This window comes from Musca vetustissima, unplaced genomic scaffold (genome assembly GCF_032173495.1).
Source record: "Musca vetustissima isolate MV318-11 ecotype Yass unplaced genomic scaffold, APGP_CSIRO_Mvet_v1 utg30909, whole genome shotgun sequence".
Classification (NCBI taxonomy): domain Eukaryota; kingdom Metazoa; phylum Arthropoda; class Insecta; order Diptera; family Muscidae; genus Musca; species Musca vetustissima.
Genome location: NW_026875978.1, coordinates 124,055 through 150,443, shown reverse-complemented (window position 1 = coordinate 150,443; position 26,389 = coordinate 124,055). Strand labels below are relative to the sequence as shown.

The 26,389-nt window shown below is 35.9% G+C and overlaps 1 protein-coding gene across 1 annotated transcript in view; it reads left to right on the top strand.

The window, feature by feature from the left end:
* LOC133338523 (trithorax group protein osa) overlaps positions 1–26,389 on the top strand; it is a 73,951-nt gene that overhangs the window by 6,681 nt on the left and 40,881 nt on the right. Inside the window, exon 3 of the mRNA XM_061546692.1 lies at positions 474–662. Coding sequence (XP_061402676.1) covers positions 474–662 — 189 coding nt within the window. The remainder of the gene's footprint in view (positions 1–473; positions 663–26,389) is intronic.

The following is a 26,389-nucleotide window of genomic DNA, read 5'->3' as shown; positions in this document are numbered from 1 at the left end:
AAACAAGGACACAGAAAAACATTTCGTTCGGACGTGTTTTCTTTCACACACACATGTCCATAACTTTTTTTTTCTTTTTACAATTGTTGTTCAATTGTAGCCACAAACCAGAAAAACAAAGTGAAAAAACGCAGCGTTCCACAGAAAACGCACACACAGAGATGCAAAAAAAGAAAAACTACTGGAAAAATACAATTTGTTTCGACATTAGTTGCCACAAAAACTAGTGATTTTTTTTCGTAAATATATCCTTTTTTTTTTGTATTCTCCCTATCCATTTTCCATTTAATTTTATAAATATTTTTTCTATAAAAATAGGGTTTTGTTGTATTTTCTATTTATATAACATGTTGTTGGGCGCTGTGGGAAAACAACAGCTGAATTATTAATTTATTTCCTTCGCCAATTTGCAATGTTCAATTTAATTTATTTACTATTTTGTTTGTTTTTTTTCTTCGTCTCTCTTTTTTCAGTATCCGGAACCAAATCGGCCTTGGCCTGGCGGTTCATCGCCTGCACCTAGTCCTGGCCCCGGTAGTCATCCCCTGCCACCAGCATCACCTCATCATGCCCAGCACGGTGGTCCACCGCCAAGCAGTAGTCCGAGTCATGCGCCCAGTCCGTCACCTCAACCTTCACAAGCCTCACCATCACCTCATCAGGTAAGTGATGACAGTTTTTGGAATTTTTTTATTTTGTAGCTATTTGTATCCCTGGATAATTTGGTTAAGGCATCCATATATTGATGTGGAAATTTATTGAGGAGAAGAGACGTGCAATTATACAACAATATCAATCGTTAAAAATACCCCTACTTGTTATCTAAAGATATTAAAAAATCCTGCCTCATGTCGGAATGGGTATTCCACTAAAAATAGTTTGTTCTAAAAATCATTAGAATGTCTCCCCAAAACAAGTTCCTGGTTCCTTAAAAATTGAAAAATTTTGAAATGATATTCTAAAAGGTCTCCTATCTAAAGGTGAGGGTTATAGAAAAATTAAATGTTAAATATGAGATGTCCTTATTTCATTAGAATTCTTTCATCAACACTTCTGTCAAGGAAATCCGTATATATCATACCTTCAAAACTTTTGCTACTATTCATTGAAGACCTATAGAAAAAGATCTACTCATAAAAAGTTTTCAAAGACCATTTTATCCATTAATCTTCCATGTAAAAAGACAAATATGGACTTGGTTAAGTTCTGCAACTATTTTCTTTAACCTTTACCATGAATGTTTTAAAAAATATACATAGTCTTCTGCCCATCAACAACTTGAAAAAAGCTTCTACTTATTGAAAATTTTGAAGACAACTTTTTGGAAATGTTCTGTTTGTAAAAAACCAGGGAAGAAAGTCCCACCATTTATTGAAGTGGGACGTCTTTTAGGCTAAATAAGACTTAGAAGGTATTCCAGCACACTGTATAATGGAGCTATAGGAGATGTCTAGATTTACTGTAGATATTTTAAGCATGGAAAGAATTTATAAAATCGGCCAGAGTTCTACAGACAATCCGTTTTCAGTATAGGACAATATGTCTCAATATCGATCTTCTGCAAAGGGTCATAATTATTAATGAATCAAAATTCAAATAATCCAAATGGAAGCTCTCACAATAGCTATTGCAGGGAAAATTCATTTGAAGACGTATTCTCCGAATTTCGATTCCAGGGGCGGTTTGTCAAATTAATTACAGCACAGCTAACATTTTTTCCGTAGGCTCTAATTTCCGATATAAGTTTTTTTTATACCCTACGCTAATGAAAGTATATACACTTTGATTCTCCAAAAATGTGACTCAAGTTCGAAGATGAGGAATATCGGTGCACTTCTTCTGGTACCTCTCACACAAAATGGTCAAAATTGTGCTAAAAATTAATTTTATAATATCATGCAAACGCAAGACTACCCATTTTGTTGAACCCTAATTTGCTCAACCTATTATATTTAGCGTAGATCTAGTCCGATGTTGGGAGAATGGAATGTCCGTAGGTCAAGTCCGATGTTGGGACCCATTGGTCCACTCTTTGTGCTACCTTCCCCCACAAATGGCCAAAATGGTCAATATTTATAAATCCAATATCAGACGAATGGAATGCCCGATTTGAACCAAACCTTGCACAACCTATTATGTTTACCAAGTCTAGATCATGTCCGAAGGTGTGATTTGTCGGCGCTCTTCTTCTGGTACATCTCCCACAATGATTCAATATTTTATAAACTTGATTGATTAAAGCATATGCTTTATATAAAACGAATAATTCCGATGACCTCAGCAAACCATAGACTGAGGAGGAGGGTATATATCTGTCGGTGCTACCATCGGACACGTTTTTACTTGTTTTTAGAAATTATTTCATATTTTCCCATTTTTTATATCCTAAACGGAGAAGAGTAATTTCTATTGAAGTGGCATATTCTCAAAATTAGTGAAATTTTCCTTAGAATTTCTCAAAAATTTTCTTCAGAAATCGACTGATTTTTTTTCAGTAAATCTTATTTTCTTTCGAAATTTCACAAAAATTTTCTTCCAAATTCGTCCGGAAACTAAGATTTTTACTGAATTTCTTTTTTCACCGATATCTTTAATTTGGGCAGTGGTTCGGATTGAAATAAATTTTGTTGAGCAGTATCTTCTAATTACGGCTGTCTTTGAATCAAATCCGTTTCAGGCACGAAACGGGGAATTATTCATTTGATTCACATTTTGCATATCATAATAATTCATTATTAACTTAGATCAAGTTCGAACATGGAACATCCCAACACAGAGGTTAAACGTTTTGAAAACGTCAAGCGATTACCAAGCCTATGTAAAGATGGAAAATGGGTCATATTGGCCCACTACTCGTTGCACATCCCCCATGAAATGGTCAGGATTAAAAAAAATATATTGTGTATCCGCCACATTGAAAAGTCTAATTTTAGCCTCTACTACTACGTACCAATCCGAACCACTCACAAAAAGTGTCACAAATAAAATTCATATGAAACGGATTAAATATTCGCTTGGCTGGGTATTTTTTCTTTTGACACGTCTCACTATTTTTATAAAACCTAGATCTAATCTGTACATGACGAATTTTGGTACCTTTCCCTCTAGTTCCTCCCCCCACAAAGTGTACAAATTCCAAAAACTGATTTTCACTACAATTAGTACTGAGATTTTTCTCTCTGTGTATAATAATTGTTCAATGTTTATTATGTGGCGCCCAACGCGATAACGACATCTCGTCGTATCTGTAAATGAGTAACAATTTATTTTTGCCGTATAACACAACAAATGCAACAAAATACTAATTTATGGCATCAAAAAGACTCCTCCCCGGTCTGACATTATTGTGGTGACTATTCCGCCACTTGGTTGTGGGACCAAGCCAACTCATTTTGAATGCAATCAAAGTCAAATAAAAAGTATAACCAGGAGAACACGAACACCAAATGAAATAATGTGTATGTGTATGTGTGTGACCTAGGTGTGTTGTTTTGTCTCCGGCTATTTGTTATATGTTGTTGGCCAAAAAGTGACACCAACAACGAAATATTGCAAACACGTTTAAGCAAATAAATAAAATATAGTGGGGTACTACTTCGTCACATTTAAATTATTGGCTGGATTCATTAATTATGGGAATGAAAAATCTGTTGCTTGAAATACAGGGCCTTTCTATGAAGGACTTCAGGATGAAGAACATATTGTAAACTAATGGTAACGCATTAGGGTATTATGCGTTCTTTATATTAGTCACAGAATTATGGGATAATATGATCCCAACTCCCTAATGTTCGTTTCAAAATTCATCTACTACAAAGGTATCCTAAAGTTTTGTAACATTGTAGGTAATGATAAAATCTAATTTTATCCTGAAATTATCCAACTACCCCCACCTTCACATTGGCAAATATTGCAATGCAACTTTATGAGCAAATAATAATAAAAAAAAAACAAAAAAATAACACAGATATCATTTGATTGTTTGGTCACGAATAAACGCAGTGTAACCACCACCACCACTGCCGCCTCCAACAACATCATCACACTACATGACTGGCTGGTGGGTGACTCATTGCAACAAACGGGGCTATTTGTTGGTGGTCACAGATTTTCTCAGTCTATGCCCCCACTCAAAAGCGATGATGCAGTCATTTGTCTCGTCTATCCAATTATTTGTCGTCTATATTTGTGGTGCGGTGTGGTGGCGGGTTTGTCTCCCCATGGAGTATACAGTCGTCTACCCCATAGTCATCAATCTGAATATGGGCAAATATAGAAGCAACGTAGAAGAATAACACAAAAACGCATAACGTATGCAAAGCCTCCTCGTCCTCGTCGTCAGTCAATCAGACAATCAAATCTATTGTTTATTCAAATGACAATACAGTTATTTATGGTCGGTGTATTGTGTATCTCTTTATCGTTTGTTTAGTTATATGTATGTATGTTTTTGCCGATCAGTCGGTCGGCCTAACTGTCGGTTAGTTGGTTGGTTGGTTTGTTTATCTGCTGTGTCCTACCTAACGTCATCGCAATACATGATTGTCGCTACATTTCTAATGTTTTTGTTTTGTTGATTTTTCGGCCGGCCATGGTTCAAATACGTTTTCATATTTTCATATTTAGCGTTATTGTATTTCACATTTTTTTCTCGCTACTCCCCTCAATAATTCCACAATGTTTTTGTCGTTGATTTGGATCAAAGCTTAATGACATTTAACGGATTTTCTATTTAAAATGCACTACAATGCCAAAGTTTTTTTTCGGTTTTCTGGAATAACAATAGACTTTTTTGTTCGACATTTTTTTGTATAAGCAGAAATAATTACCAAGAAATGTACGAAGTTTTTAAATATGACTACCGCGCAGCTTTATATGGATGATATAACAAACATGAAGAAAATTAGAAAATGTGCTGGTTATGTCGGATATATTTTCTGATCTCACATGACTTATCACCAAAGAGATGACAATGTTTTTTTTTCCTTTTTTTTAATTGCCGTACATAACGAAACAAACTTCGGCTTTCATGAGTTCGTAATAGGCAAGCTTGACTGTGTTATACAAAAGATAATTTGTAGTAGTAATTAGTTCTGAATTAAATTAAATGTAATCACCAGTAAAACTTTTTACCTTTTACTATTATCGGCGATTGCTAAAGTGTTGTTTACATGTTTTAAAGCGAAATATTTTTATAAACAAGTAAAAAAGTGTGTCAGTCGGTCTAATTTTTCAAAATGGGGTGGGTTAGTGTGGGGTGCTAGCAGATATAATGCTCCTATATAGCCGATAGTTTCACTGAATCTATTATTACGGTAGTTTTGACTTACCTGTTCAAAAAACACATGCCATTATTTCAGTGTAGACACCTTAAACCACTTACTTGCCTCAACGTGCACGTAAGTGAAATCACTGCATAAAAATGGGACAATGTTAAATTTTCTGAAATATGGGATCAATGCTAAGTGTATTATAATGAAACAGAAGGACTATTGTTTGTAACGCATATACTTATTCCATTATTATTATGTGAACGACTGTTTTTCTTTTAACTTGATATTCTCTGTGCAGCTAAATGCAAAATTTTTAATTTTGTGCAGCTAAATCCAAAGTGTAGCTATGTACAAAGCAACTAAATTAAAACTACTGTAGTATGATAATGAAGGCCTGTCAGGTTTGAGGCATAAATGATACGCCATTTATTTATTTATTTTTTATCGAAGTGGTGAATATCTGTCGGGTGCAGTGTTGCCAAAACTCTGTTGAGAAAAAATGCTAGATTTTGTTGAAAAAAATGCTAGAAAGTGCTAGAAATTTAAAAAAAGTGCCAGAAAAATGTGCTAAAAAATTAAATGAACAAAATTGTTAATATGTAATAATGAAATATTCATCAGAGACCCCATTTATTCTTAAAGGCTACTCCTTGTCGATTTAGCCATGTCCATCCGATTAAGGTCGCAATATTGAAAACAGAGCTTTGGAATTTTGCCCATATATTGCACTACCCCTAGGACATGTGGAATTGGAAATTAAATATATCGGTCTTTTTTGTGTACAACATACCCAATATTAGATTTTTTTTAAGGATTTGGGCACATTTTTCAACCTATGCGGATTCTCCCTGTGTAGAAAGTCTTCTTACCAAAAATTATCAACATTGGTCCACTTTTAAGCGTAGCCCTCATAAACACATTTTAAAATCGAATTGCCTTTAATTTGATATTTCAAATTGAGTAAAAAATCTCGTTATCAGAAATTATTAATATATACATATTTAGGGGTTGCTGGTTAACGGCAGCGCCCCAATAACCCAAAGTAACTGTAATTAATTGTAATCAATTAATTTCAATCAGACACCCTTTCGAAATACATATGGAAGCTATGGCTTCATCTGCACCAATTTCAACAAAACGCAATAACGCCATTATAGTCTCAATTTGATACGCTGTACAAAATTTCGAGCTAATCGCACAAATATTAGAAATTCGGTGCATCATTAATGCAAAATCGAGTGAGTATATATTTACATTTGGGAGCTATATCGAAATCTGAACCGATTTTTCGGAAACATTTCACTCATCATTCTAGACTCAATTCTGTATCCTATACCAAATTTCGTGCAAATCGAAGGATATAAAGGGACTTTGGTGCACTATTTACCTAAAATCGGCTATATCTAAATCTGAACCGATATTCATGAAATTTAACATAGATCTTTCTAGAAATTTTGCAGTACCATATGCAAAATTTCATGTAAATCGTAGGATATATAGGTACTTTGGAGCACCATTTACATAAAATCGGACCAAGATATATATGGGAGCTACATATAATGAAATCTGGACCTATTTACTCGAAACTCACCACCCATCTTTCTAGACTCAATTCAGTTCGCTATGCCAAATTTCGTGCAAATCGATGTATTAATAGGGACTTTGGTGCACCATTTACATTAAATTGAACGAAAATATATATGGGATCTATATCTAAAACTGAACCGATTTTCACGAAATTTAACACACGTCTTTCTACGCTTAATTCGCAAGCAAATCGTAAGATATATAGGGACTTTGGTGCACCATTTGCATAAAATCGGACGAAAATAAATATGGGAGCTACATATATCGGAATCTGGACTGATTTTCTCGAAACTCACCACCCATCATTCTAGACTCAATTCAGTACGCTATGCCAAATTTCGTGCAAATCGATGTATTAATAGGGACTTTGGTGCACCATTTACATTAAATTGAACGAAAATATATATGGGAGCTATATCTAAATCTGAACCGATTTTCACGAAATTTAACACGCGTTTTTTTAGGCTTAATTCATTACCCTATGTACAAATTTCGTGCAAATCGAAGAATATATAGGGCTTTGTGTGCCCTACTTACCTAAAATCGGACGAAAATATATATGGAATCTATATCTACATCTGAACATATTTCCCCAAATAAATAAGCTCTGCCAAATGTAATCGAATTCGAATCAAAAATGGGAGTTGTACTTTGTTTACAATTTAACATGGGCAGACAGACGGACATGCATAAATCGGCTTAAAAAGTGATTCGATGCATATTCTCGAAAGGAACCGTGTGTCTATCTCGTTTCCTTGTGCATGTTACAAACATATGCACAAATATATATTACCCTGACCATAGTGTGGTGAAGGGTATAAAAATATATGTTTGCCGGAATTTTTCTATTTTCAGAAAATTCCAATGGAACGCTTTATTTGTTTTTGTTTTTTTTTCAAATAAACAATCTACTAGCAGACAATGTCATAGTCACCATATGAAGTACCTGCTTACAAATCTACTGTCACTTTTTTAACATTGGAAAATCAAATTCAACATAGGGGAATTTCAATGTGTCAATATGAAATCGAAAAACGCGAAAATTTGTTGGGATGAAACAAAAATTATAAAAAATTACTGGAAAATAAAAAATGCTAAAAAAAGTGCTAGGTGCTAGACCCATTTTTTTGGTGCTAAACGAGTTTAAAAAGTGCTAAATCTAGCACTAAAAGTGCTAAATTGGCAACACTGGTTGGGTGGTTCTCTAGGAAAAATTGCCATTCAGATCTCCATCTTGGGATTTAATTTAGGTAATATTAAAAACATTACGATGTGCAATCAATGGAACAAATCGGATGGTCCATTCTCTACATATAAAATTGGCATGTTTTTAAAATTCTGATCCTATGTAGGGGTAACTGAAACCATTGACCGATTGGTCATCTTGATCTATATTTGCTAAATATATTATGAATTGCCAAGCTTGGATGAGATTGGTTATTACCAAAAGTTATCGAGCGCATCGTCCTTTCAGACGGGCGAATGAACATTTGTAAGTCGACTTCATATTGTCTACAACCAATTTGGACAAAATAAAAAAAAAAAACAATATTTTGATATTTTTTTATTTACCCTCATTAGCCATAAGGCTGAGGGCATAAATATTAGTATTTAAAGACGATATTAGCTGGAAAAATCAATCCAGCCACCAATTCCATTTTTTGGACGGTGAAAAAGAAGGTGGTTTGAGCGGCGATGTGTAAGATCTTTATTCGAATTTCTCCGTAAATTTCGGGCAAGCACAGAGGTGCTCAAGCGGAACAGTCGCCAAATGACCAGTTTTATTAAAGAAAAAGGCGAAAATTAACTTCGATATGCTTCTTCCTTGAATAATTTTTTTGTCTTTGTTCCTGATGTTTCTTGGCCGACATTGATTTCGTGATCTTAGGGGATTAAATTCAAGATTCTGCTATGGACATTTTTTTTCTTAAGTTGTGGCTAATCCATTTCCATTTCATACGTTACGTTAAACCTGCTTCCGCATGGGTTTCTGGTTTGTTTCTGGTGAGAATATTCCGAACATGGTCCTGAGTAATTGGTTTATGGAGTACCTGTAGCTTTTGCGTGTTGGTGTATTAATGGTTAAGGGTTAGTCTTTAATACCGTCCCAAAGAAAAGTCGTTTTTCGATGCACATTATATACAGGGTGAGATGAAAAAACTGCAACCAACTGCTGTCATTTCTAAGCCACTCGACCGGAAGCTGTTAAAAATTTTCCAGTGACAGGTCATTATATTGTTTACAAGCGTACAAAAGCATTTTGGTAAGAATTTTCCAGAAAAAAGTTATTCGTGATGGAACAGAAAGAAAATAAACTGAAAAGAGCTAAAGAGCATAGCCGAAGGTGGTGAACTGCCGAATTTTGTTTTCTTCGATGAGAAAACATTCGTTGTCCAGCAGTTTGTAAACAAACAAAATTATCGTGTTTACTTGCCAAAGAGGTCCGCTGAAAATGTGAACCTTCGGTTGGCCACCAAAATTCAAGCGCCGGCCGTGGTGATGGTGTGGGCCACCATAACAGCCGAGGGTAGCTCTTCGCTCGTATTAATCGAATATCGATATCATCATTCTGGAGGGTGTATTAAAGCCTTGGGCACGCAAACATTTTGGCCGCAGACCTTGGACATTCCAACAGGACCATGGTGGATGTGCCACCCAAGAATGGTTTCAAAATGAGGTTCCTCGCTTCATTTCCAGCGCACAATGGCCACCAACATCTGTGTCTGGAGTATTTTGGAAAGAAAGGTTGGCACTAAAAAAAAGCAAAGTGTGGCACTAAAAAAGGCAAAGGGCAAAGTGTCGATCACCTCAAGCAGAGCAACAATCGGGCAGCGTGTGATGATTTCATTGGCCTTCGCGCCAAAGGCCTTCGAACAAAATCTAAATTTATTCTAAATCTAAACATAAAATTTAAATTTATTCTAAAATTTGACGCTATTTCCGACATTTTTTGCTTTCATTCAATAAATTTAAAAAAAAGTGTAAAAATTATGGCGCTTGACTTCGATGCAGTTTTTTTTATCTCACCCAGTATTGATCTTATTTCTGGTAGGTAGTGCATGACCCATATTCTCTTTATGGCGATGTATGTATATTAATGTCTAGCAAACCACTTTGCTGCAAAAGAGAATATATTAAAATAAACATGTAATAGAAACTTCAATTTCGCATCGTAACCATAAAAATTGTATATCATAAAAAACGATATGGTTCTGAGAACACGAAATTGTAAATAAGTGAATGTAAAGATGTAATTTACAAGGATAGTAATGTAATCCTGTTATTATTACCAATATAAACAAGTCGATATGAATTCCCATGACTATCTATACGATACTACTTGGCATGGTGTAATAATCATTCCTCCAAGTCGTCTAAATCCATAACCATTGGCGAAAGCATTGCCTTGCCCGTCAGCCTGCCTGCTGTTGCTGCTGCTGCCGTCATCCAACCAATTTGGGTCAATGTCAAGGCCAATGCTTAGACTTGTACCGTTGTTGTTGTTGCTGTTATTCTTGAATTTTACATTGATATTGTTGTTCTTGTTGTTGTTTTTGCTATTGGAAGGGGACATTGTTTTTGTTTTGTTACTCTACTCCTTCCTTCCTTGTTTTGGTATTTTTAATGTTCTTTTTTCTGTGTTATGTTTTTTTTTTGTGCTGTCTCCATTGTTTTTGTTCTTCATGTTAAATTGTTGTTGTTGTGTGTGTGTGGTTGGTTTTTGGTTACCACCAACATATCTCCTATGATGTCGATGTCGACAACCTCGCCGATGAGATGGATGAACCAATGAATGAATGGATGGGGTTTCAACCTCCGTGTTGTATATGCATGCCACCAAAACCAACCAACAAGAACAACAACAAATACCAAATTAGTCGTTTCCATGTCTAAGGATATGCGGATGATGATAACAATTTCTTTTGTGTGGGGTCGTGTTTATATTTTACGGTTTTTTTTGGTTGTTGTTGTTGATGTAGGTCGTCAGGTATTGTGGGATAGTTATATTTAAAGGTTTGTTTGGATAATGCAAAAAAAAAAAAAACGATGAAGTGTAAATAAAAGGCAGACATGATAAAGAATCCACTTTAAAAGAGTTCATAAGTTTAATTCGCTGCATTTTTAACTTGAGTTCGAACACACCTATACTTTTACTGAGACTAATAAAGGAAACATTCTTCCCTCTCTTAGAATATGATATTATCTTACTGATACTGATTGTTCAAAAGAATCGGGTGTAAAGGTTTAAAACATCGAATGTACCTATTAGTTAATCAATTTATAAAAAAAAACAAATATGAATTAAATAAACTTAAGAGGCTTGAAAGCAAAAAGTTTTCAAATGTGCCTCTCTCTTCCCTAATCTATTTTTGCCTGCGTCAGGTGCTCTCTATATCGATGATTCAGGGCATACAGACACGACTGCATTTTAGAAATAGCTTTGAAATTTTGAACATACATTGCTACTCCTCTGATGTTTGGTATTGAAAATGAGAATTATCGGTCCCCATAAAACGACACTCCCAAATATATGGAGCTTTTAGAAATTTATGCATGCTTTTCAACCGAATAGACCCTTATTTGATATTAGTTTTCTACCCCATTTTTGTTAGATGCTTTAACCTACTTTTTTCTTCATGGAGACTTTGTATCGGCATAACATAATTGTCAAGATACCATAAATTGTATAAGAGTCTTAAACCGACCATAATATCCCAAAGTTTATCTATTCTCTCCGATTCCTCGCCTCTTTATACCTCCAGCCTTATGGCTAATGATGTTATATACACTTTTCTACGCCAAAAATGTTTCTCGTCGAAATAGGGTCTAACAATGTTTCTTTGCACCAAATCTGTTTCAGACAATTTTCAGTCGATTTACAAATGTCCGTCAGTCTGGTCGGCTGATGCGCACGATAACTCTTGAAGGCAGTAATCGATTTTAAACAATATTTGGGTATCGTAATATTTTTTCCCCTTAGTTGAGGTTTTAAAAATGAGGAATATCGGAAAACTCCGTCTGGTATCTCCCCCACAAAATGGTCAAAATTGTGAATGGACTATCCGATTTTAACTAAACCTTGAAAAACCTATTATCTTTACCAAGCCTAGATCAAGTCCGAAGGTGAGGCCCATTAGTCCATTCCTTCTGGTACCTCCCCCACAAATGGTCAAAATTTTCAATATTTATATATCCAATATGAGACGAAAGGAATGGTATGGGAACAAGGTTGATGCAGTTTAGGAAATTCTTACTTATATCTACGAAAAGACTAAATGGTACAAAATATAAGATTAGTGTGAGCGGATAGGGATGAGATCTTGAAATTTAATCCCGGGAATCCCAAAATATGGAATTGAAATTACTGTTGTTGTTGTGTAGGATTGAGGCATGGAGGTTCTACATGTATTTCAATTTAGATTTGAGTGAACGGCTAGAGATGAAAAACTTATATTTGAAATTCAAATTATTGTTAGAGTAAAGGATTGAGGTAGTGTTGGAAATTCGAACTTATAAGTGAGAAAAATACTAAATGATTCTATATATGGTACAATTTGGATCTATGTGAACGAATAGGGCTGGGATCCTGCCACTTTTTTTACTTGTTTTTGAACCGAATAGACTCCAATTTGAAAAGCCAACATTTCCCCAGCCCAATTTTTCCACCCTGACTGGAATTTACCCAAGCCAACTATTTTGCGTACCATTTCCTCTTTTGTTAATGCTGCCTAGCAGCTCTCATATGCCAAATAAAAGCATCATGGCTGGATCCTGGTCTGCAGCTGTCCACAGTTTGCACACACTTTGTCTTTCAGGACTTTCATTACTCTCCACAATATTTTACACATTGTTGTGCGATCAACACTTATATTTAAATCATTTGCCACTACCCCCTGAAACCCACCAACAGCCAGAAATCTTAATGTACTTGCTAAGTGGAGGCTTTCGGGAATGGCACCCTTGTGTATGAAAGGACCCACTTCTCTCAAAATATCCATAAATGCTTATTTTAACACGTTCCAGTATCATTAGACTTTTTCTGGTAGAAACCAGGGCAATTAATAAGCCAGCAGGCATATTTTTTTTCTTAATTTTGTTGGTAAACAAATTGAAAATTCCAATGAAACATATGATCTTTTATTGAACACATTTCGTAACATATTGAACATAGCAATGCTTTCGAGTCGCACTTTCGCTCGAGATTGAGCACACCATTTTGCACAACATGGGAATTTAAAAAAGTATGGGAATTCAAAAACTCTCGGAACATGTCACATGGGCGATAATTGCATTATACTGAAATTTATGTTGGAGTAAATTTGTTGAATTTACGTGAGGGTAACCAATAGTAGTTCTAAAGACATTTGAATCATATTCTTTAACCTAATACCAAGCATTTCATTAATTTTGAAATCAACGAAATTATTTCTTCTTCATCCCGGCAACAAAAAAATGCAATCATTTGTGTGTGTTTCTGTGGACTACATAATCCAGGTATAGTTGCCATTGATAGTATTTGCGTCTGTGTTTTTCTTCTAGTTTTTACTTTTATTTTAGTTTTCTTAGTTTTGTTTTCGTTTATTGGGTTATCAGTGTAAAAATAGCACTTGATCGCTTGTTGTGCTCTGCTGCTCGTCTCCACATCTATCTATCATATATACATACACTTATATACCTACATATTTATACATACTTGCAACTACTTCCTCTTGTTTTTTTTTGCTTTTGATGTTTTTGTTGTTGTTTTGTTTTTTTTTTTTTTTTTTCATTTTGACGACGTCACATTGTCTGGGAGGTTTGTCCTTCATTCAGTCTGTCTGTCTACGTTATGTCTACCAAGTGTTGTAGCAGCAACAAAAACAACAACAACAATAAAAAATATATATAAATAAAAAAGCTTAACAAAAAACACAAAATTGCCTTCATCATCTGTGAGTCAATGGTGGCGGCGGCAGCAGCGCCACTATTATGGGAAAAATCAGTGAGTGAATCAGAATGTTGGCGGTGTTTTTGTTGTTGTTGTAGTAGTAGGAGTAATTGTAAAGTGGTATCGGTTTGGGGATGTGTTACAAAATTCCTGCTGCTTCAGATAATAACAACGACAGGCCAAGCCCCCATTATTTTTGGTGGTGGGGGGATGGAGGGTTCGATTGTAAGGAACCGGCCTCTCGCATATATTTTGAAGGGGGCTCACGTGTTGTCGTTTTATTTATATATTTATTTTTTGTTTTGGTTTTTTTTTTGCTTAGCTACTAAAAATATATATATGTAGGAAGAAGAAGAAGAAATGTGCAATGAAACACAATGTACACACAAACCATACCTTTGATATACATAATATGTATGTATGGTTGTAATTGGGTATGACCGAGTGATTTTTTTCAGTTTGTATTTGATTGGGGTACGTATAAATTTCTTTGCTTTGCTTTTTTTATATAAAAATAAAACAGCAACAACAAACACACAAAATAAAAAACAACAACAAATACAATGCTACATCAAACTCAGTCTCTCGTTTGTTGTTTTTTATTATTTGGTTGGCGGCGGCATTCTCAAGGTTGTGTTCTACATTTTTTGTTTTTGTTTCATGCAAACAACAGCAACGGAACTAAATACCACCATCCACAACAACATCAACAACAAGTGCACACTGCTAACCTCTTTTTTTTTAGCAAATTCTCCAACAACACTCCAAAAGCCAGCCACCTTACATTACACTTCGCAACATCACCCTACCCCCGCTCCAAACAAACATCATTACATTCATTTTTTTTGTTTTGTTTTTATTGTTGTTGTTGTTGTTGTCTTCCTCCTTTTTTCTTTCATTCATTTTTTACACATTTAGAAAACTTTGTTATTGCCTCGTTGTCTTCGTTTTGTGTAAAAATTTTTGCTATGTAATAATGTGTGTGTCTATCTGTATGTATGTCTGTCGGGCCCAAAACGACTTTTTTTTTTTGTGTACACCATTTTTAGTTCTGTGTTTATTATTTACACATCCAAATTAAACGTTTGCAATTAAGTTATTGCTATTTTTTTTTGTTTTGTTTTGTATTTTTTTGTTTATGACACCGACCCCATAAACAAAACAGCTGAGTCTACCTCCACACCACACCACTGTTTTTTTTTTCTTTCTACACGCTCTCTTTCCATTTTGTCATTATTTGGCACATTGGTGGTATAACTAATCGCAATGCTTAGTTATAGGCCGTCGCCGCCTCTGCCGCTGTTGCCGGCGAACGGCACAACCTCATGCTGTTCCCCCGCCACCGCAAAATATTGCAATTACATTGCACCGTTGTCGGTCAATAACCTTTTGTACCGGCATCGTAAATATGACAGCGTCATCTCCTATGTATGTATATTCGATTGTATGTAGGTATGTAGTGTGTGTATGTATTGTGGCTATCGACAATTGGTATTATTTTTTTTTTTTTTTGACTCGCTCTTCTCTGTATTTATTTGCTGGCAAATAGTAGTATGGTGGATAATTTTAATGGCAAATACATACAGACAAACGTACACATGCGGTACATACTCACAATACTGATTGATTAGTTTCACACAAAGAAATATTAGAATCGCTATTGTACATACATATTAGCATTTGAGTGTGTGTGTATATATAAATAATATCAAAATGCATATCAGTATCAGGAAATATTGCCGTCGTGATTATTTAGATACAAAAAATACTCGACTGCAATAGCAAATGACACCTGCAATAAATAGCTGCATGGGTCAAATATTTCTCCTAGCTAATAATCGACAGTGTAACCATTATTTTTGATTACGAGGCATTGAATCCTTCCATCGGTGCCTTTAATTTAGGAATAGTGCGTTATGATGGTGCATAATCCATGATTGGGTATTCCACAGTTCATACAAACGATGCATAACTTCAAAGTAGTATTCCTTATTGACCGCAGTTCCCTGATATTGTAGTCGAATAAAATCGTGAAGAACCCGTTCGAATTTCACCGAACTTTATGAGCTTTTTTTGGGTCTTGGCACTTATCGACGTTTCCATTGGGATAAAAGGGTCTACGTTTCATTGTCATAGCCATACATGACCTTTGTGAGATAATCGTCGATACCCTACTGAGCGATGTCAATATCAGCACTGGCAACAATGCAAAAGAAAATCCCCCTCACAGCATATTGCAATGAAGAGTGCGTATCGATGGAGGAGTAGCAATCTGCTGCAAGTCTCCATTGTCGTTGGAAATGGTTCGACCCTCTGCCTCATAGGCATCGGTAGGGGCCAAAAAGTATTTATCATCGAGAAAACGAAACTTTAACCTAGTGGTAAACCTTCGCAGGTTGACCTGGCATTTTAAAACAATGCGATTGCAATGATTCAAAGGACCTATATAAAGTTGTTAGACGTGACGAATCATGCATATATACGTACGAACCCAAAACAAGTAAATAATCGATCGTATCGTGGTCTTTGAAAACGACCCAAATCCAACCGAAAATTGTTCATTGTCCCGCAAATTTGGTCATATGGCGATTGTTCCGCTTGATATACAACAATTTCTTTACCTAAAAGTTTTCGATAAAATTCAAAAAACGAACAGTAGAAGTGGAATCTTTATGCACCCCACAACATATCGACCAAACCCCTTTTTTTTGCCGTTCTTGACCCCAAATGACAATTTAACTTGTGTTCTGCTCATAGTAGACGTGGCAAATGACACAGGCAACATTTCAACCTTGAACATTTCTAATGAGGGTCTTCTATAAACTTTGATACACCAAAATTGTGTCTCATCGAAATATTGGTTTTACACCACATGTTTGTTTGGACACCAAATCCGTTTCACACAATTTGGAGTTTGCAAATGGCCTATCGCCTGTCTTGCCGGCGAAGGAATCCTCTCGAAGGAAGTAACCAATTTCATCAAAAAATTGTGCAAAAAATTCGGTTTGATCCAAACTTTACAAAACCTATCATCATTCCCACGATAGTCTGCACAGCTTGTTATCTTTACCTAGCCTAGATCAGATCCAAAAAATGGGGCCCATCGTTCCGCTCCTTCTGGTACCTCCTCCACAAGTGATCAATTAATATTTATAAATCCAATATCAGGCGAATGGAATGTCCAATCTGAACCAAACTTGGCACAACCTATTATATTAACCAAGCCTAGATAAAGTCATAAGATGGAACTCATTGGTCCACTTCTTCTGGTACCTCCCCCACAATTGATAAAATTGTTTAATATTTACAAATCCAATATCAGGCGAATGGAATGTCCGATCTGAACCAAACATGGCACAACCTATTGCCTTTAAAAAATTCCTGTTACAAACATAAATTTACTGGAAAAAAATTCATTTGACAACCTATTGCCTTTACCAGGCTTAGACCAAGTTCGAAGATAGGATTTATTGGTCCTCTCCTTCTGGAACCTTCCTAACAAAGGGTCAATATTTTATAAATATGTAAATTTAGTTTGAAGCTAATTCGAGTTGGTCAATATTTAATCCGAAAACTGTTTGATAAAAGCATATAATACCTTATACAAAGCGAATAATAAAACACGTATGTAATTTCGAAGACCTCCGTAAACCACAGGCTGAGTGTATATATTATATTAATTTATATAGTTAATGGAAAACTTGCTCCATCCAAGATTCCGATATTAGAGAGATAAGTTCAATTACATATGATATGAATTTGTTTTGGAACATTTTAATATTGGCTACATATTTATATTTTCATTTTGATATTATTCATAACCCAAAGCACCCTGCATCTGGTTGGATGCATTCCCGACATAGTTAATGGTTGTGGCTGGCGGTGTGGCTGCATCCACCTTCTGTTTCTTAATGTAGCTGCCATTGTTGTTGTCTTTGTTATTATTTTGGAATATTTAACTCAAGGACGTTTGACGACCTCAGCAACATTAGCCAGCGAGACAGCCATTCAGATAGGCGAACACGAACTACTTTGAACCACTAGTCTGTGTCAATGTCGTCGTCGTCGTCGATGTAGTCGTTCATTCATGCCGTGCCATGCCAACATGGCAAAAATGAAAGTTTTCACTTAAAATCGTATAACTACATAAATATATACAGACCTACATAACAGACACACACACACACTATATACAGACCTACGTAACAGACAGACATATAGACCGTGCAGACTCTTGTAAATTATCCAAGCCGGCTCGGCAAGATATGGTGGCTGGTCCGTTAGAATTTTAGCTAAACCAGCATTCATTGCCTTTAGCCGCCAGCAGCAGCATTCCAATGGAGAATGAAAGATTTCAATTGTGGCCCGACATCCTTTGGATGCAACAACAAAGTTAATCGCATCATACCACACACACACACACAATCAAACTTGTACTCACACTTGTTGGAGATTACGAAATGGGGGTTTTCAATTCGACGTTCGGTTTTGGCTATTTGTGTTTGTTTGCCATGCATAACGAATGGATCCGAAATGCGAAAACTTGGGTTAATGCTTCCAGCCGGTGGCAAATATGAATATTTCGACAGTTTGTCGGTCTTTTTACGTGTATAATGATTGTGGAGACCGACCTAATAATACTTAAATGATATGATGTATGTACAGTTGTTTGTCATCCATCCTTCCATTCATAAGTCCAATCGGTTGTTGTGACGGTCGGTCATATTTCCATCTGCAAATTTAATACAAAGCGAATAGAAGTTTTGCATTGGTTGTGGACTTAGACCATTTGGTGGATTTAGGCGGCCCCTAAAAGTATGCAGCAATGTTTGAATAGCCTGCAACATATGCTTTGTATTTGTTGACAATTGTTATTTGTTTCTTTTGAGAGTAAAGAGTTGATTACTCCCTCCTTCCTTAATTTTTAGGTTCGTGACCTCTTTCAATATCATGTCAATGTAGGTCATATACACATTCATACCAATATACATCTATATTTATATATTAATGTGTAAGTGATTGAATTTATTTCAATTTTATTTTCCTAATTCGATGGAAAAAATACCAAAAATTTGCGATAGAGGCATCATTCTTTGAAATATGAGAATAAAAAAGACCGGCAAATGAATGAGATTCCAAACCGTAATATGAAATGCTAAAAATCTCCGTTGTTTTTGAAAGCAACTGCTAAGCACGTGTTTTTGCTGTTGTTGTTTTTGTTCCTTCTTTTTTTGGCAATGGCAGTACCCACCTCATATTTGTTCTGCATACCAACCAACCAACTCCAGGAAATGTGTATAAATATGTCTGGGATTCAGGCGAAACGAAAAATTCTATTGAAATTCTCTGAATTTGAATCCTTCAAAGAAATTAAAAGTGGGTCGTGGTATTTGTGTGAGGTCTTTAGTGTTGTATGTTTTGTATGTCATTTGCCTTTGTTGTTGGTTTTTTTCTGATTTTGTGGTAGGTCATGAATTTTTTGTATTCTTTTTTGATCCCAATTCATTTGAGGTCTTTATTGTTTTGAAATTTTAGAATTCATTTAAAAATCCCTTCACATCTTTAAAAATATTACTATTGATACGCTTCGATACACTTTACACTTTGATACGGAAAAAATATTCCTCATCGAAATATTGGTTTTAGAACCCATTTTTCTTTGGAACAAATCAGTTTCAAAAAATTTGAAATCGATTTACAAATGCCCGTCCGTCCATCTGGCCATCTGGTGCCCATCGCGACATTTCAAGTACGAAGATGGGGAATTTCGGTTCACTCCTACTGGTACCTCCCCACAAAATGCTCAATATTGTGCTAAAAATTAGGTTTATAATATCAAGAGAACGGACGATCCGAAGATGGGACCCATTGGTCAACTCCTTCTGGTACCTCTCCCACAAATGGTCAAAGCCTTCGATATTTATAAATCCAATATCAGGCGATTTAGCTTTACTAAGCCTAGATCAAGGTCAAAGGTGGTCCTCTCCTTCTGCTACCTCTACAAGGGCTCAATGCATTATATACTTTAAATTTAATTTGAAGCGGATTGAGTAAGCAATGTCTGAGCAAGCAACTCAAAAGCAAGGCCACCACTCGCCAGACCAAACACACAGTCTACAAGACGTTGATATTGGGCAGCATTTGAGAAAACAATTCTCCGGAAGATCTAGGCTAGGTCATGTTGTGAGAATGGATGAAGATGCCCCGACTCAAAAGGCATATAAAAGCGAGGTAGGTGATGGTTCCCGCAGAAGGCTAAGGCCACGAATCCGATGGAAAGATCAAGTAGAAGACAACATTTCTGAAAACGGTCTTTCAAATTGGATGAGATGCCGAGGCGCTTGGAAATCTCTTTAAAGCTCGGCTTATGGAACAACCGGTCTGTCATACGCCAGCTAAGTTAGTATTGACTAAGTGATTTGATTAACATTAAGTCACTGACCTCCGCTGACCTGTCGGCAACACCGATTGACACTTTTTTAGTTGTACGGCATTCGATCCCACAAAAGAAGTCATTTGGGTGTCATATCAGGTTTGAGCGGCGGATGACATTTAAATTCCATATTTTGACCGGTCAAGAAGGAGACCAGTTTTGAACCGATGTGTGTGATCTCGAATTGTCACAATGATTCGCCTTCTTTTCGTTAGGTTTACAAATATCTCGGATGAATTCTAGGTTAAAAAATTGTGTTGTACGTCAAGCGGAACAGTGACCTGGTATGTCGAAGAAACGGGCTCATATCTGTTATTATTGGTATATCGTTCCAAATAATTTTTACTGCCAAATAATTTTTACGGATGTTTTAGAGAGCTAGAGAACCCAATCAAGTTCGGTGGAAGTGTACCATGAAATCTTGCCGCAAGGTCGTGAAGCCAATAAGGAATACTACCACGAAGTTATTGGTCGTTTGTCGTATCAAACCTCGTAGTTACTGTCACTGGATAATCGACTAATGTCAACGTATGTACAGAAGTTACCAACCTTATACAGATGACATCAGATGGCTTTTCTTATTTGATTACTATTGCATCAAAATTACCCTTGTTCGTTATAGGGATACTGTTCTGTTTATTTAGGTTGTAGTATAGAACAGTGGATATGAAACCCACCCTGAAGTTCATTGAGTGGTGCATGGGTTCGCACACACTTGACGTTTATAGAAGAGTCAAGCCACAGACCCCGAAAAATTTCAGATTTTTATATTTATAATACTCATTCCGATATTTACAGGTTTAACTGATAATATTTACATTTCGTATCCTCAAAATATCAATATCACCCAAAAATTATATTTTACTAATTATAAAAAAATAAAATATTTAAAATACCGCATGAAAATGTTGAACGTCTTTCCTAACTCCTCCCTCCACTATCATTCCAACCCCACAGTAGTATTGCTTTCCAACTTATGACAAAGGTTCGTTCTGCCTAGCCATTCATTCAAAACTTTCATATTTTGGAAATTTTTGTGGGCTTTTCTTTGTCACACCAACAAAAACTTAAAACGAATTTTTCACGAAAAAACTTTGTCTGTCGTCTGGCTAAAATGGGCTTGAAGCTATTTGCTATTCTGAAACGGCTTCCTGTTTCAAGGGTAAAGTTTTATTTCCCGCAATTGTTTGCCAGATAGCAATTGACAGAGAGGGAGTAAATAAATTTTGGCGCTATTCTTCATTTCTCTTACTTTAAAATAAGAAAACGAAGGAAACCCAGAACTAAATAAAAGAAAGAAAAAGTGGAAAATAAACTAATGGACCGCCATTATTGAGCGGAACGACGAAGAAGAAGGATGTCTTTACAAAGAAGGCATTGATTTATATTCAAAAAAGAAGAAGCAGAAGCAGAGAACAAAAAACGAAAGTTGTAGAAATGAAAATCACTAAAGGAACATATGTTCTGCCGCCGACCCCTTGCCTTGCCTCTGTAAGAAAAAGAAAACGGAAATAAGTGTAAAAATATTATGGCGCCAATGAAACTGCAAACGCACGTACACTTACACATTCGGGCACACTTATACACCACCCAAACAAACTTCTACTGTAAATCGAAACATTTGCCAATGGCTTAGTTCTTCTTAGTCCTTGCTTATTTTTCTATGCTAAAATATGAAGATAAATGTGCAAATTTTGTGACTCATGTCAGAGGAGGAATAGCATCAATTTAGTTAGGGGGCATGATACTATTTGCCCATTTGCAATGAGTTAAAGTATTTTTCCCATTCAGTAGTAGGCTTCCTATTGGTTGAAATGCTCCTAAATATTTGCCATTAATCAATTTAGTTACAAAGTATTTTCGGAATCTTGTAAATCTTGATAAATGCGCCGCAATTTAATCTGTAGCCAGTAGGCAGGCATGGGGAACTTTGTATAATTCCTCGGAATCATGGTCAAGAGTAAATCTGTGGTATTTATTTTTGAAATATGTTTGTGTGCTTTATACGGTTCTCTAAATGAAATCTACTTGTAAAATAGAGGCACGGGTTACGAATCATGGATCTATGCCTATGAGGTCGAAAAATGCTACCAAGGACATTGTAGAATTTCGAAGACGAGCCAAATTCAACTAATGTTGTTCGTGGAAGAAGCCCTTTGTATCAAATGATCGCTTGTTTCTTCGGCAAAACAATTCATGTGGCCACTTCACGCGAAGTCTTCGGAGAAATTGGAAAAACGAAGATGTCAACATCAGCTTAAAACAGCGGTCAAAGCCTGGTCATCCGCCATACAGCTACTACTTATTTCCGCTGAGTGCTTCTGTAATTGGTTTGGTTGATATGGAAGGGTGTATAACTCATATTGGAATATACTTTAGAAAACAATAAAACCATTTTGATGATAAATGCTCCAATTTGGGGTATTAGGCTAAAAATATATATTTTCCCTGTAGGGATACGTAGTCGAGCCTAAAAGTCGTCTTTTCAATTTATGTCTCTGACCAAAAAATCGATTAAAATTAATTTTTTTATGAAGTTTTTGCCAGTAGATAAAATAAAGTTCCGGGATGTGTTATTTTTGGGCAATTTGAGCTTTGTGATAATAAACCAAGTATTTGCGAAGAAAATCGATAGTCGACTTTTCGATCTCTTTAAAGATCAAAAGTCAACTTCGACTTTTTTACTTTTCAATACAAAAAGTCGATTAATCGATTAGTCGAAAGTCGATTTACACACCCCTATTTCGCTATCTGTTATTTGGTAATATTGTTCGAGCATGGTGCATACTTTTAGGCGTTAAAATATAAAAACAAATTGAATGATTCTCTAGAAATTAGATATATGGGGGATCTTCGATACAAATGAAGTTATTTTTAACTATTGTAGTGAAATATACGCCGTTCAATACAAAATAGTAATAAAAAAAACGGTTCCGTTCTTATTATTGATATATATTGGCGATCCATGTTTAATAATTTTGTTTTTATTTTCCTTTATTTCCAGGTAAGCTTCTTCTCTTTCGCCACTTTAAATAACATTTCTTTTATGTAATTTTGGTAAGTTATTATTTTTTGGGAACATTTTTTTGGAAAATGAAAAGTTAAAGTGAGATTTTTTTTAGAAATAAATAGGTAATTTATTCATTAAAAAAAAAAACCAAAAATATATACGCAAAATTTATTTTGAAATAAAAAATATTCTATGGAAAACTAAATTGACCCAATTTTTGCATGGTCAAAACTAAAGCAACTTTTTATTTATTTTTTTTTTCTTATAAATAAGCAGATTTTGTTAGTAATCGACAGCTCAGCTATTATTTTTTATTACGGCAGCACACCTACGAGGCATTGAATCAATAAAATGTTCAATTTGATCCTTGGGTATACTATTCCTTGCATCCTGAACCTATGGGAAGAGGTTATGTTTGTTTGTTTGTGACACTTTTTTGATTTTGCTATCTATGATACTCCAAAGATTTTTCTATAGGATAAAGATCTGATGATTGTGTTGGCCATTATAAAACCCTGATTTTTGATTCCCACAACCAATCCTTGACAAGTTTTGCTGCATGTTTGTAGGTTATTGTCAAGCTGAAACACCCAAACAAGCGGTATATTTTCTTCAACAAAGGTGTTTTCCAACACATTTATCCGATCCATTACCTCATAAATCTCGTAAATATATCGAACTCCATAAAAAGAAAAACAGTCCAATACCATTATTGACCCTCCCCCATGATTCTCAGTAACCTTGCAATGCTGGATCAAGAGCTTTTCATTTTTGGAATTTCTCACGGTAATTTTTTTCATGTCTGAGTCTTTAATATTAATTCATCCGAGAACATAATATTTCTCCACTTAGGCGGATTCCAATTAGTATGAGCTTTTGCGAAAGGCAATTTGGCAAGAAAAAAAAAATTATGCATTAAAACTTCCCAATCAAGCTCCTGAAGTTTCTGGCGAGTGACTGTGGATGTATGTGGCCTAGCGTTGCCCTCTGGAACACGACACCTCTCCCGCCAATTCTGGCCGTTTCTGGTTAATTGCTATCTACCAACGGTCTAGTTGTTGACAGCAGATATCAGAATTTAACGTTTGGCCATAGGGAAGCAATTCATAATAAATAAACCCCTTCCAGTCCCACCAAATTCATAACAGAACCTTACTGGCCATTAGATCTGGTTTGGCCACCATTTGAGGTGCTTCGCCGCCCTTTGACCACGATCGTTTTGGCACAGGCTTATCGTATGTGATCCATTTCCATTCTCCATCCGTTTATATCATTCCGTTTGCTAAAGACTTCGCAGATGAAAATTCGATCCATCGTATTTTTTTTCTGTTAATTGGTGTGGCACCCAAACATCGAGCTGAATCCAGCTCGATTTTTAGCTCCTGGGCGATGTAACGACTGCTAATATGCCGGTCAACTTCGATAATTTCTCCGATTTTATCGACATTTTCGACGACCGGCCTAATGAATTTGTTTTTCCCCAACCTAATATAATAAAGAAAAGATCCTGTTAATCATTAATGAGTTTTCTCCCAATAGGATTATTTTTTATTTCCATTACCAAATACTTTCCCTTTATTAGTTTTATGAATTCATAGTTCCCAACCCTGTCTTCTATTTTTCCCCAATTGTGATGAATATGAAATATTTTTCATCATCGCTCATATATATTTTTACTTAATTCGCTGTTTTTGTTGTTTTGTAATTCATTTGTTGTGAGTAAGTGGTGGAGAGCAGCCAGCACTCTCTGCTGCTGCTGCTGTTATCCACACAATAGTGGTTCTCTGTGATTGCGATTTATTGTTATTATTTGCTTCGCCTGACCCTCGGTTGTGGCGGCAACAAAACAACGGAGAAGTGCATCTGTAAAATCAGCCAGCCATTACGTTGTGCTGGTGAAGGAGAATGAACGAACAACATTGTGTTCTGTTGGTGTTGTTGTTGTTATTATTATTGTTGTGCACTCACTGTGTTCTCTTCGCACAGTGGTGGCGGGTTGTTGGGTTAGCTGAGTGTGTTCATCATGAGGTTTTATTTGTTGGTGTTCTGCCCTGTTCGGTTTGGTATTTTTTATATAGTATTGACGTTATTATTTGTTTTATTTTTCGCAATACGAACGAACGAATGAACCTCAGACCGACTCAGTTTCTTTTTTAGCAATGAAAGCAATTTTTATTCTGAGAATTCACAACAACGCAACACCGCCAGAAACACCATCACCGTCGTTTGTCGTCATCAGCAGTACAACCAGTCAGCTTGTTGTTTTTTAAGTTAAAAAAAGGCAAAACGGTAATATCAGCAAATTGAAGAAAGAACAAAAAATAACCCCCTAGGAATAATGAGACTTATGGGCACTCTACTACCTACTAGGGATAAGTAAATCGACTTTTGACTAATCGATTCATCGACTTTTTGTATTGAATAGTGAAAAAGTCGAAGCCGACTTTTGAAGTTTGAGGAAGTATAATTACTTGGTTTATTATCCCAAAAGCCCAAATTGCCGCAATGATACAATATTTGACCCTGTGATTGAGAAGTCTTCACACACACAGATTAATAATTCACCCGCAACCTGAGACGATCGTATTTAAATTTGTCGTTAGTTTTTTCAAAACCTCAAAATACTTTCTTACTTAGCTGGCCGAACTTAAAAATATTCCAGGTGCGTCTATCTTGTGCGCAATTTTTTTCAGTTTGAAAGACCCTGCTTTGATATGCCACCCTACACTTGATCTTTCCATTGAATTCGATTTTATGGCCAGGATAGCCGCTGCAGCTCAATGCGTCTGACTATGTCGATGCCCGTGTATAGATGGTATAGCTATTTTTTTATGGTATTTTTCGGAGAATTTTTCCCAAGAGCTGCATCACATGCTTCCGCATGTACCCATACTTCTGATCCATACACTAGCACGGATAGTATCAGCGTCATGTAGAGTGAGAGAGGTAAATGACCTTGTTTCTGAATTGCCTACTTAGACCATAGCATCCTCCTCCGAATCTCAAAACTGATGTCATTTGTTTTTTTATAACTGTACCGAGGTAGATGAAATCTCTGACTACCTCAAAGTTTTCAAGTAGTTTTCCAGCTCGACAGTTGGTCCGAGTCTACTGGACGTCTTGTGCGTTGATACCACTTGGGTAGATTTTTTAATATA